The 14,210-nt window shown below is 55.0% G+C and overlaps 1 protein-coding gene across 1 annotated transcript in view; it reads left to right on the forward strand.

Annotated features, from left to right (window-relative positions):
- TECTA (tectorin alpha) overlaps positions 1-14,210 on the forward strand; it is a 31,128-nt gene that overhangs the window by 5,395 nt on the left and 11,523 nt on the right. Inside the window, exons 3-11 of the mRNA XM_035893948.1 lie at positions 146-279; positions 1,573-1,860; positions 5,795-5,932; positions 6,662-6,827; positions 9,312-9,724; positions 10,006-10,576; positions 11,112-11,704; positions 12,205-12,778; positions 13,960-14,188. Of these exons, the coding sequence (XP_035749841.1) occupies positions 146-279; positions 1,573-1,860; positions 5,795-5,932; positions 6,662-6,827; positions 9,312-9,724; positions 10,006-10,576; positions 11,112-11,704; positions 12,205-12,778; positions 13,960-14,188 (3,106 nt within the window). The remainder of the gene's footprint in view (positions 1-145; positions 280-1,572; positions 1,861-5,794; positions 5,933-6,661; positions 6,828-9,311; positions 9,725-10,005; positions 10,577-11,111; positions 11,705-12,204; positions 12,779-13,959; positions 14,189-14,210) is intronic.

Here is a 14,210-nt window from a genome sequence, read left to right on the forward strand (position 1 = left end):
ATTCCCAGCACATCCGCACCGGGGAAGGAGGTGAGGGCAAGGCAGCCGTTCCGCTCTTCACAGGAGGTCAACTTCTGGTGGCCTCTCTGAAGTCAGGGCCGGTCCTGACATTGCTGTAAGGACTCTCTCCTCCCTCTCCTTGCAGCTCACACCATGGCGAGTCTGTATCCGTTCTGGCAGAACGACACAAAAACGCCCAAAGTTGACGATGGAAGCTCTCCCGAAATCAAGATCTCCATTCCGTTCATTTTTTTTGGAGCCCCGTACAGAAGCATTTATGTAAGTGGAGAAGCAGACCTTCCCTCTATTCTTTTCCCTGCCATTAGTGGTTGCATTTTAAACGTGCTCTCCTCGTTGTCAGTAATCGGAAGATTTATTAGCACCTACCTGACAAGTTCTTAGATTTCATGAACTGATAGGTTTTATGATTAAGAAAGTCAAAGGTATATTTAATGGGCTAATGTTCATGGGGAAGGAATATAAAAGGCAATAAATTTTCTTTGTAGGTGATTAAATGGTACAGCAAAGCTAAGGCCTTGACACAAGGAACATTATTCCTGTTACATGACAAGAAACAAGAACATGCAGAGACTCCCAGGGGAAAAAAAAAGGGCAACTGTTTGGACCCGTATGTAGGTGCCCAAGACAAGGACAGGCTGCTGCTGTGCTCGGATGACAGCACAGCAAAAGCCTTGCAAAGGGGACACTGGCTTCTCCGGGCTGGGCTAAGAGAGGGCTCACCTGAGCGCATCCAAACCGTGCCTTAGACAGGGACCTAAGTTAGCGTGACTGTATGCCACATGCCAGGCACATCCATGTTTTGTGGCAAGCCGGTCTCTGTAGGTATGCCCGGTCTGAAGTGGGATATAAACCTGCCAGGAGAGAGGCAAAGACTCATTTGTTCCCCTGCCTGACCAGCTTGTGTTTGTACATGGCAGTACAGGGAAAGCAGTAATCCCGAGGGGGTTTTGAATCCTTGTGTGGTGGGAGATTTTAGCATCCAGGACAGCAGGGCCACTTGTTCTCCACGCTTTGCAAAAATAATCGTTGTTTTGGGGAGCATCTTCAGCAGACTCCGGGGAGGCTGCCCTTGGCACCACGTGTCACGCTGCTCTTGGGGAGCCCCAAGATCTTTCGCAGGCAACAAAGCCGAAGGCAGCAGGCCTGATGCTTTAGCTCTTTTGCCCAGGAGCCCTCATGCCGTGCAGCCACCCATGTCATGCAGCTGGTGGCTCACTGTCTCAGTGCTGCAGAGCTGCTCTCCAAAGGCTGGGTAAACCCGGGGTCCCTGCCGAGCCGGGTGCCATCCTGCGCTGGTGGGTGCCCCTCCTGCATTGTCCCATAGGAGCCCTGTTTTGCAGAATTTCAGGGTTTTGTCCCACTTGGGTCTGCGCTCAGGCTTTGGCCGCCACAGGTAGGATGAAGTTGTACCTCTGTCAGGCTGTCTCACCGGGTGTCGTTATTATAAGCCACCTTCTGCCAAAAGTTGCTCCCCCCACGCTTTCTGATAAACCAGCAGCTTTCTGCTGCCTGCAGAGGCTTGCTCAAACCAAAGCGTGTCTCTCTGTGCAGGTCAACAACAACGGCGTGATTTCCTTCAACGCGCTCGTCAGCCAGTTCACGCCGGAGGCCTTCCCCCTGACAGACGGACAGGCCTTCGTCGCGCCCTTCTGGGCGGACGTGCACAACGGCATCCGGGGAGAAATCTACTACCGGGAGAGCACGGACCCCGAGCTGCTGAGGAGAGCCTCCAAAGACGTCCGCAAGCACTTCAAAGACATGTCCTCTTTCTCCGCCATCTGGATCTTCATCGTCACCTGGGAGGAAGTCACTTTCTATGGAGGAAGCAGCACGACTCCGGTGAGAGCGATCAGCTGTGCTTCTTGGTGGTGTTTGATGGTTGAGTATGTCTGTATATCCATAACTATGTCTGTATATCCATAACTGTCCTGGCCTTTGTGCGTCAGATTGAGTGAGTCACTTTGTCTTCCCGCTCCTCAGTTCCCTTTTGGGCAGAGGAGCACCAGGGTCCTTTTGTTCTCTCCCGGGGGAGCTGTGTGAGGCTCACGCCCTGCTCTCACATCGCCAGGGAAAGCATTGCCGCTTTGGTGTTCGTAGGCAACATGCTTAAACAAGGCTCTGACACCGGTTAGGAGTTTTTGGCTTGGTCATAGTGCGGTTATTTTTTGTTAGATACAAACGCAGATTTATTTTGTCCTTCGTGCTGTGATACGCAGCCTTGGCTTCACGTGTGCTTCCGCAGTGATAAAACAGAGCTGTTTGCGCAGGGGCTTCAGGGCCCCCAGACGAGAGGCCTTTATAAAGGAGCCAAAGTTTTGGCAGTAGCTCTGTAAGGATACCAACTACTGGAGGCTCCCACCCGCTCCTGCGCAGTCAGTTTATAAGCAGTGATTCGGTTTGAAGGCAGGTTATCATGGCAGTAACGGGGCCAGGGTGTTGGGCAGGACCCAGAAGCAGCCCATAGCAGCCTGGTGGTGTGCGCGGCATCTGAGCGTGCCGAGGTGCGTGTGCTCGGGGCATGCATTTGAGCCAGCTCCTCCCGAGGCTGCGACGCCGTGAGCGGTGCCCGGGGACAGAGCAGAGAGCAAGGGGCCTGCCAAAGTGTGCATGCGCTTGCACCTTGTCCTGAAGTGGGATGGGAGGGCAGCCTCGTGACCCCCCCATGCTGGATCAGGTCTGTCCCCTACGGGCATCCAGAATAAAGTGATCCCACACTCAGCCCTGGGGAGAGGGAGCAGGGCTTCCTAACACAGGGGAAAGAGAGCACGAGGCAGCGGGGTGATGGAAAGAACGGGCTGTGGATGGGAAGCCCTTCATTGCCTGGCTGGCCAGCTGTAATCTTCTGCTCCGTGCTCCCTTCTTCTCCTCATCACCCTCTTGAGGATGGATTTTGTAACTTGCCCTTCCCTCCCCACCGCTCACGTCTACCTGGGATTCAATGTAAGTCTGCTCGGTTTTGCACCCCGAGCTCGCCCTGCAAGGCCACAGCAGCTTTGAAACGAAGCTAAGGTCGTCACTTGCTCCTTGCCTCTACGAGGAGGGAGGGCTGCTCCGACAGAAAAGGCACTAGTTCAGGAATCTGTAGTTGTGGAAGTAATCCACCCTCCAAGGAGCTGGAGACAGGAAAGAGAAAATGGGAGCTTTAATTTGGCAAAAGAATCTCTTCATTTCAGATTGCAATGGCTTTTTCTGTGGTGGAGGCTGAAACACTCTCCCCGCAGCACTAATCCAAGAGGGCGGCAAGGGCATCTTGTAGAAAAGGGTTGCACGGCTGCTCTGAAATCCTGTGCGGATACTGAGATAGGAAGGGGAGAACCAAAGGGAGCACTGACAGCATTTTTGCCATGACAGCTGCCCTGTTTGCATGGGGAGACTGATCCAGACTGACCAGAGAGTCACACCAGCGACTTGGACATAGTAGCTCTGTTGTATTTCCATAAAAGTGCGAGTGGTATCTCAGAGGGTGGGGATGCAATGTTTTTCAGGGCATGTTGCTGGTAGGGCCTGGGCAGAAGCTGGAGGCACAGACAGCGAGCAAGGGATCCCTGCTATTGTTTGGGGAAAGGGTTGTTTAGGATTAGCCTGTGTACTGTGAGTGCCAAAAGCTGGCTTCTTCTGTCTCGAGGAGTTGGCTCTGATAAACAATTCAGCTCTTTTCCATTTGTTAGAGAGGCTCGAGATTTAATGCGTATTTTTTGCCAGTCCTGGCAGCACTTGCAGAAAAATAAAAATAAAAAAAAAAAAAATATATATATATATATTTGCAGACAGCAAGCAATATAGAGATCCGTGTATTGCCTGAAGAATTACATTTGCAACACAATGCAATTTATTTTGTTATAGAGCAGCCTTCCTGTTCAATAGCGGCCAGGGCTCCGGGTTGGCACGCGGAATAGCACGATGCAACTTAAGCAGGAAATTCATCGCAATGCAGAAAAGCTGCAGAAAACAATTTTGCGAATGTGGCCTCGGGGACGCTGCGGTTGCTGTCTCTTGATGACCATTTCTTGAGAGCCTTGTTAGATGGCAAGGGTGCTTGATGCACGTTTGGCTGTGAGCGCCAGACAGGGAAATGTTTGTGGCTCATCTAAGTGCTCCTAAGGAGGAGCGCCACCCATCCAAAGCCTCCTGGTACCACGTCAGCTCCCACCACCCTCCAGGAGACACCTGACCGGAGCGGGGTTTGTGCTCCACCGAAGAGCTGTTGTTGCACTAGCAAAGTGAGATTGCCTTCATGTTTTAGTGCCTTCTGATCTCCAAGTCATGGGAAAAGACTCGGCGAAGGTGAGAAAGCGTGTTGAGGAGGTAGAAAAGAAACCAGATGTAGGAGGCAGAATCCCAGGGAAAGGATGCAGGAGCGGGAACAGTGGCTTCCCGTAGCTTGCTCTCCCGCTTGCCCCGTGTGAGCTGTGCCATTTGCAGCTGCCATGAGCCAGCTCTGCCCACACCTCTCGCTTTCCCTGACAGCTCGTGCAGGCTGCTTCGCCTCCGTTTCCAAGATTTCTCATGGCAGGAGCCTAATGTGCCTTGGAAGTGACTTCCCTTGTGGTATGCAAATAGTGCTTGCAGCTGTGGGGTCCCCTCCTCAATCTTCAGGCGTTTGTGCTCGCCTCGGCGCCAATGATCAAACTGGGTTTGCTGGAAGGGAATGTGAAGTGGCGCGAAGTGACCCCAGCCCCTCGGTGCTCTGGAGTCTTCCAGCAGCACGTGTGAACTGTTGTTAACGCGGGGCAGCTCAGCTCTCGCAACCAGGGTAAGACCCGGTGCTTCCCAGCGTGAGATGATCCGATCGATGTGCTTTCCCATATCACCTGATAATTGTTTCTGTGGCTGCAGTTTCCTTCACGGTTTACAGTGCCCAGGTAGCTTGGGCTCCTACTATTGCTCTTGGATAATTAAAAGGGGGGCAGCCCGAGCTTTGTCCTCCACTGAAATCCTGCTTTGCTCGGAGACGGGAGGAGCAGTCGTCTGTCACAGCACGGCCCCGGCGCAGAGCGGTCTGAGACGGGCAAGGATGGGAAGGACAGGAAAATGCAGAGAGCTGAGAGAAGTGATGGCCTGTTAGTTCCCAGTGCTGGATCTGCACAGGCGGAGGGGATAGCTCAAGGGGAGAGGCCTTTTCTGTCTTTCCATGCAACCGTCAAAGGGAAGAGCTCGGGGCTATGTCGCCCTCGCCGGCTGGCAAAGCGCGCCCTTCTCGTGTGGGGCGTGGGCTGGCCATCGCGTGAACGTATCTGGAATTTGGGGGGCTGGAAATGCAGAGTCATGAAGTGAAAGGCAGAACGTGAGCAGCGGATCGAGCAGGTACCGAGGGATTTGGCAGCCAAGCAAAGTGCAAAATGTACACGGTTGACTTGGTTGTAATCCACCGTTAACAGTATTGTAGGATATGAATGCGGAAGGGAAGCGGGTAAGATAATGCGGCGAGGAATAAAGCTAAGATAGGGTAATGGAAGATAACAGGTCATAGCAACCCGAATCCTGCCGATTGCTTTTTCCCCGCGAGCTTATTCTCATGCTGCCATCTATTGGTGTTAAATTGGATGGGAGGCGGCCTTGTCGTCCTCCCAGGCGGGGGCAGCGGCAGGGATGGGAGCTGGCAGAGCTGCAGCAGCGAGGGCGAGCGTATTTTGGGTCTTGTTTGGCTTCTGCCGCTTTTCACCGCGAGGCTCCCACGTCTTGCCCAGGCCAGAAATGAACGTGGCAGAAGGGGCAGGCAGAAACTGGGATACTGAGAGTGTCACCTTGTGAATGTGCTCATGGTTTTCAACAGGTGAACACTTTCCAAGCTGTCCTGATCACAGACGGAGTGTCATCTTTTGCCCTGTTTAACTACCACGAAATCAGCTGGACCACAGGGACAGCCAGCGGAGGGGACCCCCTGACTGGTCTCGGCGGGGTGATGGCCCAGGTGAGGCTCTCGCTCCCGTACCCCCATCTCTGGCAAGCTCTCAGATGGTTGCCCATAGCTTGCTCATGACACTCGGTCCCTCAACATCCCCAGCACTGGCCTTGCAAGCCCTAGGACGAGCCCCCCAAAATTTGGTGTCAGCTGCAGTGCCACAGCCCGTCCTCTGCCCAAGGGGGGTGAGGTTCCCTGCCTAGACGTGTCCTAAAGGCTGCAGGTGTTAAAGCTGCCTTACCTGCCAGGCGAGGCAGTATAAACTAGGTGATGTTATTCTGTGCTAACTAAGACCATGGGTGGTTTCTGTCCCACTCTAGTACCAAACCCTTTCTCTGAGATGGTCCCAGTGCGTCTCTGTAGGTCAGGAGGGCTCAGATTCAGCTTCCAGGACTGGTGTGAAAGAATCTGTGGAGCAGTGGAAGGGGAGTCTCCCTTTGTCGCTTCCTCACTTTATATCAGCCACTCAATACGCATACCCATAATCTATAGGTACATAGATACACATGCATATTATGTATATAAATGTGTAAGTATGCATCCATACTGCTGGTAGTACCTGTTGAGCTTTCCACTCACATCCAAACCACCTGAAAACCGAAATCCCTGAAAAGAGACTTTAAAACTAAAGGAGATACGCTCAGGAGTTATTGCAGGGGGGGCAGAGAAGTGGGGAACTGCAGCATCGCTTTCCTGTAGCAAAGATATGTGATGAAATTTGTGCGTTCTCTGTTTTAGGCTGGCTTCAATGGCGGAAATATCACCAACTTCTTTAGCATCCCAGGCTCCAGAACCCCGGACATAGTCAATATTGAAGAAACGACCAACGTTAACGTCCCTGGGCGCTGGGCTTTCAAAATAGATGGCAGAGAAATAGATCCGGCCAATGGCTGCAGCCTGAGAGGTAAGGGGGAAACGGCATTGCTCTTTGCCAAGTGTCGGGGCACAGGGTAGCAAAGGGCTGTGCTGTTGGGACGCTGGCGGAGAGGTGCCCGACTGCTCTGGGCTGCCGCGCCATTTGTGTTTTTGCCAAGGCGCTGCCTTGAGCTGCAGCGGCGGGGACAGCACCACGCGAGCGGGGTTCGGGCCCTGTGCACGTCTCTGAATTGCCACACGCAGCGCAAAGTCATCACCCGACTTCCAACGATAATTGCCAGTGTGCCCACTGCAAAAGGCTAACGCCTTGAAGAGTGGACAGAGAGGTCTGTCGTCGTTTGGCACGTCTTGTTCAGCGGGAGAGCATCCTCGGCAGCCTACGTGAAGAAGCCGTTGTCAGCCGTTGTTCTCCCTCTGTCCCAGCGGGCGTTGCCTCTCCCAGGAGGCTGTCGGCACACTCAAGGATGGCCAGCCCCAGCTCGCAAGAGTATTTGCAGCAAATCCTCAGTGCGGACAAGGCCTGACTTGGCAGCTCAGAGAAAACTGAGAGGGGCCCATAGACGCTTGGGAGTGTCCTCTGCTCTCGGTGTTGCTTTCAACCACCAGCAAGCAAAACTGTCGTCCATGCTAGGTTTTTTTTTTTTCCTTCCTGGGATTTTAGTAGCATGGTGTTGCTGTAAGCCGCCATTTCTGTGGCCCAGAAGCAGAACCCTAACCTGAAGTCAAGGGTGGATGGGGCTCAAGTGTTTCGCAGGAATTGAGTGCCACTGGCCCATCATCTCGATTCTTTTCTGCGATGCTGATGGTGGCAACAGGGAAGACCTGCAGACGGCAGTTTCCTCTTTCCCCCAGAGTCAGAAAGCTGATGGTGTGGTTCCACTTCCCTTGTTTCTGCAGGAGGAACAGCAGGTTTTCCAGGCAGGACAAATGCCATGCCCCTGCACCAGTTACAGTGTCTGCGCACGTGTCACCGACAGCGTGGGAATAAAAGGGAGTAATAGATGCACACAGTGGCTCCATGGGGACTCTGCTACAGAGAGATTATTGCATTACTATTTGACAAAAAAAACTGTCAGGAGCATCAGCTGTGCTGCGGGAGTCTTCCTAGCAAGAGAGAATTATCACTTGCTGATGAACGCTGGAGATGTCACCTCTCTGAGATGTGTGGCTTCTTTATGTCCTGGTTTAGGACCATACCAAAGAAGGCTCGCAAGACCCCAAGGCTCTTTTGCAGCCCCAGCAGAGGTTTTGGGTGCAACCGCTCCAGCCACTTCCAGCTGCCGACCTCAGGAAGAAAAGCTGGACTTTGCAAAAGGGCTGAAAGCCACGCTCAGCTTTGCAGGTGACGAGGGCAGTGTGGGTAGACCCCACCACTGGGTTTGTGTTTCATGGTGCACAGCCGGTTGCCATCGACGAGAAGAGATGCAACATGAGGTATCAGAGGCGCGGGGGTCTGCCGTGCCTAATGGCACTCATTTGCCCAAATCCCCCGCACCAGGATGGTTGGCACAGGAGCCCTCGCGAGTGGGTCTTGCTAAGAGGAGACATTTGTTGCAGGGAAGTGGAAAATAGCTTTTTTTGTAGGAGGCAGGGAAGAGAACAAAAAGTTTAGGAGAGGTAAATTCAGGCAGTGTGCACGGCGGAAGCCACGCGCATGAGAAGTGTGAAAGACGGCCATATGGAGGAGAGGGAAACTCTCACGGGTATTTGCCACCCTTGTTCTCCCTTCTTCTCTCTGCCTCTCATGTCTCTCACCAGGCAACCTGCCTCCCTTTACAGTACCGCCGTGTAACAAGTCTGCTCAGTCTCTTGCTGTCTGATCACTCATCGTTTCCTGTTGTCACTGCTGTACGGTTACTTACATGTGGAAGTTACTTATCAACAGCTCTTTGGTTTCATAACTACTATGAGTGCTTTCTGAATGGAAGTGAATTGCCTCTGGGCTGCTGATGACGAAGTCGTTCTTCAACTGGTGAAGTTACATCAATGGAGGAATTATGGAGATGGCAACGAAGCTGAAGGACTGCGCAAGTACAGCATGAGAAATGGCCTCCAAAAGGCACGAGCTTTACCAGCAGACTTTCCCTTTGAGAAAGCAGCACAAATAGCTCTTGTGTCCTGCAATACCGCAGCAGAACAAGGGTGGTGGATGTCCAAAATGGAAGGAATAGCTTTCAAGTTAGCCAGCCTGCGTGGTGCAGCACCAACCTAGGATTCATGACAGCACTTGCACCATCCCATGGACTTGTGGCGTGGGTAGGACTTGAAGGGAACACACCGTACATTTCATACATTAAAAATGAAGGTTGTGATTGCAGCGCTTTGCTGCATGGCTCCTGGTGGGCATCTGCTCAAAGAAAGCAGCCAAGAAGGCCAGTAGCAGGGCGCCTTGGTGGAGGTCTCGATCGCAGACCCAGCAGACCCCTCCGAGGACTGATGCGGTGCAGTTAGAGCGTGTTCCTCTGTCTACAAAAGTGATGTAGCATGGGTTTTTCCCTTTCTGTTTTTCTAGGACAGTTTCTTCGTCAAGGGGAGATCTTCTGGGACAACGCCAACTGCACCACCAAGTGCCGCTGCCTGGACTTCAACAATGAGATCTTCTGCCAGGAGATGGCTTGCGGCCCCTTTGAAGTGTGCGAGCCAAAGACCAAGTTCTTCCAGTGCGTGCCGGTGGAGAGCAGCACCTGCGTGGTGTTTGGAGATCCACATTACCACACCTTCGACGGCTTCCTCTTTCACTTCCAGGGTTCCTGCTCCTACCTCCTCGCCAGGCAGTGCTGGCCAGGCTCCCAGCTGCCCTACTTCAACGTGGAGGCCAAGAACGAGAACCGAGGCGGCTCCTCCGTCTCCTGGCTGAGGGATATTTTTGTGGAGGTCTACTCACACAAGATTGTCCTCCCCAAAGGCAGCTTTGGGAAAGCAAAGGTAAGAGCCCTGCTGGAAGGGGAGCACTTGCAGGGTTGGCTCCTCCAAGGTGGCGGCAAGACCGGGATAGCAGCCTGGGGAGCATGGGACAGCACTTCTGGGGAACGGGCACGGGTGACAGGCATGGCAGCAAATGCCTGTGGCTTATCAACGGCTGTCCTTCTGTGCATGTCCCTAACCCTAAGACCCCGTAACGGGGCTGTACATCTCCTGTCTGCATCCCAATGTGAGGGCTCTGCTATGTTGTGCACCGGCTCAGTCATCTGGTGTTGTTCCCGCAGGTGGATGACTTGGTGGTTTCCCTACCCATCTCTCTGGAACTGGGTGCAATAAAAGTTTACCAAAGTGGCTTGTCCACAGCCCTGGAGACCGACTTTGGCCTGCTGGTCACCTATGACGGACACCACTACGCCTCTATCTCCGTTCCGGGCACATACATCAACACCACGTGTGGTCTGTGCGGGAATTACAATAAAGACCCTGAGGACGATACCCTCCGCTCAGACGGGAGGTTGGCAACGTCCGTGCTGGACCTGGGAGAGAGCTGGCGAGTGCCGCACCCCGAGCGTAAATGCTCGCCCGGCTGCTTGGACAACTGCAGCCTCTGCGACGCCGCCACCGAGTCCCTCTATTTCACCTCCGAATACTGTGGCTTCCTCAACAAGAGCGGCGGGCCGCTGTGGGAGTGCAGCGCCGTTGTGGACCCCACCGCCTTCGTCCACAGCTGCGTCTATGACCTCTGCAGCGCGCGGGACAACGGCACCGGCCTGTGCCAAGCCATCCAGGCGTACGCCGCAGTGTGCCAGGCCCTGGGCATCTCGGTGGGAGAGTGGCGCGCTCAGACGGGATGCGGTAAGTGTTTGCGTGCTCCTGCCGGGAGCCTCTGCAGGAGGGGAGCGGTTTCAGGGGTCTGTCTACGTGCCCAGCAGCTCGTGAGATGAGGGAGCAAAAATCCAGGGGAGGGAGTCAGGTGAGAGCCGATGGGTCCCTCCTCTGTGCGGCATCAGGCTCTTGCGCCAGCAGAAGGGTGGCATGGGGCGGGAGCTCCACATTGCTCTGCAGATGGTTGGCTGCCGTGGTGAGAGGTGGAGGCTGGACTGGAACAGGGACTGGCCAAGCGCACACTTCTTGGCCCACCCTCCACGCTTGCAGCATTAAATAGCCGTGGGCAGATCGATGGCTCTGGGGTTGTTCCGGAGGTTGCTTGCACGAGCGAAATGGCTGGGGAGGCACGGGAGGGAAATAGAGGGGCCAATGCTACCGTCAGGCGGGGCTCCTGAGTCACTCTGTGCTGTCTCTGTTGTGGGTCAATGGGAAAGAGGTAAGTGGCCCCAACCCATGCCATAACATGGTTCTCCGGTTGTTTGTCTCCCCTCTGCACCCACAGTGACGGCCATGCGGTGCCCGGAGCTCAGCCACTACTCGGTGTGCACCAGCAGCTGCCCCGCCACGTGTTCGGACCTCACGGCCCCGCTGGCCTGCTCCTCCCCGTGCGCCGAGGGCTGCGAGTGCAACGAGGGCCACGTCCTCAGCACGGACCGCTGCGTCCCCGTCCAGAAGTGTGGCTGTGATGTGGACGGCCGGTATTATGCCATTGGGGAGTCTTTCTGGGCGGCGGCAGACTGCACGGTGGAGTGCGAGTGCGGGGACGGCGGGGAGGCCAGGTGCTTCAACACCACCTGCCCCGACGGAGAGGTCTGCGCCATTGAGAGCGGCTACCGGGGCTGCTACCCCAAGCGGGAGAGCCGGTGTTTGGTGGGACAGAGCCAGGTGCTGCAGACGTTTGATGGCGTCTCCTTCCCCTATCCTCTGGAGCACTCCTACACGCTGCTCAAAACTTGCCCGGAGAGACCGGACTTCATCGAGGTGGACATCAGCCAAAAGAAGCCTGGATCTGCTCCCAACGGGCCACGTGTCGTGCGGATCCAGGTGGTCGGCCAAGAGGTGAAGATAGGAGGCGCCAGCCTGTCTGAGATCAAGGTAAAGGTGCTGCCATCAGGGTGGCCCACCCTGGGGTGGGAGGCAGTGGCTCACGCTGTGATCTGATGTCCCTTTGGAGAAGGGCTGGCAGGTCTGTGGCCCCAGACCATTCCCCCAGGTCGGGGCCTCAAGCGCTACGGTGGCACTTGGAGGAGGCCCACGTGGGCCACCACTGCGTGGAGGTGCTTTAGGAGCCTGCCAGGTTGTTGTCGCAGTGCCGTTATTCCCATTTGCTTGCTGAGTTGGCTCTGGAGACTTTCCTGACATTGCAGTGTCTCCTGCAACTTACTTTTTCCCTGGAAAAACTTTCTCTGTTGGTGGGGCAAAACACAAGGAAACAGCCATATCCCACCACTCGAAGGAGGCTCCGGGCTTTGGAGGGTGGGCTCTGGGTAAGGAAGCATCCAGCATCCCAAGCGTGGTGTGGCCAGCAAAAAGGAATGGCCGTGCAAAGTCATGTCGCCCTCCCTGACGCGTCTCGATCCACTTGTTACTCGTAGGTGAATGGTTACGATGTGGACCTGCCCTATTTCCATCCTTCCGGCCGCCTGGAAATCTACCGTAGCGACAACGGCACTGTGATGGAGTCAGAGGGGCTCCTGGCTATCGGCTACTATGATTTGGGCCTCCTGGAGATCCGCCTCTCCACCATCTACTTCAACTGCACGGGGGGCCTGTGTGGCTTCTTCAATGGCAATGCCAGCGATGAGTTCTGCCTGCCTAAAGGCAAGAGCACGGACAACCTGGAGCTCTTCCTGGAGAGCTGGACCACGTTCGACGAGATCTGCAACGGGGAGTGTGGGGACCTCCTCAAGGCTTGCAACAACGACTCGGAGCTGCTCAAGTCCTACAGGAGCCGCTCCAACTGCGGCATCATCAACGACCCCACCAACAGCTCCTTCCTGGAATGCCACAGTGTGGTCAACGTCTCAGCCTACTACAGGACGTGCCTCTTCCGCCTGTGCCAGAGCGGGGGCAACCGCTCGGAGCTGTGTGACTCCGTGGCACGCTACGCCAGCGCCTGCAAGAACGCCGAGGTGGACATCGGCCAGTGGAGGAGCCACAGTTTTTGCCGTGAGTCCGCCAAAGCTTTTAAGTACCTGGGGTGGGCACAAGGGGATGTAGGCACCGCAGACCTTGAGCAGAGTCTTTTTGTCAGGAACTTGTGGGTGTGCAGAGGTAGAGCAGCTTTTCTTAGAGGGTGCTGAAAAGAATGGACCCTCTTTCCCCTCCCTCCTCTCTCATCTCTGGCCAGTGCCCTTTACCCACAGGGTGCTGCTCTGTAGCTGAGCTGGAAGACACTCAACAGCAGAAGGGCTGTTTGGGCAGGCGGTCCTGACCTGACGGCGCTTATGGGGGCATTAGATGTCTAAAGTCACATGAAGGGCTGGAGGTGTCTAAACGCTGGCAATCTGGGGCAATTTTCTTACTCTCTTCAGTACCTGTCAACAAAAGATGGGCTTTACTGTCCAAAGAGCTGTGCCCAGTAGAGCTTTCTGCCATGAGGGATGCCAGCGCGTACAAAGCGCTCTCCTGCATAGCATACTGAGGAGAAAGGGGAATTGCAGTAGGAATCCAATGTTTATCAAGCCTGAAGGTGAGGGAGCGCTGCCCCACATACCCATGGCCATTTCTAAGCGGTGCTTGTGCTGGCAGAGACAGATTTCCCAGTGCGGTGATTTCAGGGTGGCATTTCAGGAGGCATCGGGGGTTTTATGATGCGGTGTAGGAGCATTCCAGAGCCACAGATGGTGTCTGACAGTGCTGTACGCCAGCACTAGAGGATAATTTGAATAACGCTTGGTTTTAGCTGTCGCGATAAACTTGCCATTGATGGGAAAACATTCATAATTCAGCAGCGAATGTGAAAAATGCCCAGCATGGAAGTACATGGTGGGGAAGCATCCCCTGTCTCGACCACGGAGGTTTGAGGGGGGAGCAACACATTCTATCTGTTCTGGGTGGCAGCCCGAGGCCAAGTCCTGGCCTCGTACCCACTGAAATAACAGGAGGAGGTGTCGCTCAGTATGTGGCAGGACAGGGCTGTGACATGAGGAGGGTGATGGCTGAGAGGAGGAGGAGTTGCGAAGAGGATGGGAAGAGATGGTGGCCAGCAACGTGCTGGGACTGTTTCCCCTCTTGCTTTTTTTCCTTCTGAATTGGTCGCCGCTCACCCCGTTCCCACCTCTTTCCTGGTCCCCCACCCTGCACTGCCGGAGCTGGGAACTCATGCTCCACGTTTTTTGGCCCCGCAGCTCTCGCCTGCCCGGAGAACAGCCATTTCGAGGAGTGCATGAGCTGCGTGGAGACCTGCGAGACCCTGGCCACGGGCCCCATCTGTGCCGACGCCTGTGCAGAGGGCTGCCAGTGCGACGAGGGCTTTGCCCTCCGCGGCACCCGCTGCGTCCCCCGTGGCGAGTGTGGCTGCAACTTTGAGGGGCGCCAGCTGGCCACCAACCAGACCTTTTGGATGGACGTTGCCTGCCCCTTCCTCTGCTACTGCCAC

Source organism: Egretta garzetta, unplaced genomic scaffold (genome assembly GCF_000687185.1).
Source record: "Egretta garzetta isolate BGI_Z169 unplaced genomic scaffold, ASM68718v1 scaffold365, whole genome shotgun sequence".
NCBI lineage: Eukaryota > Metazoa > Chordata > Aves > Pelecaniformes > Ardeidae > Egretta > Egretta garzetta.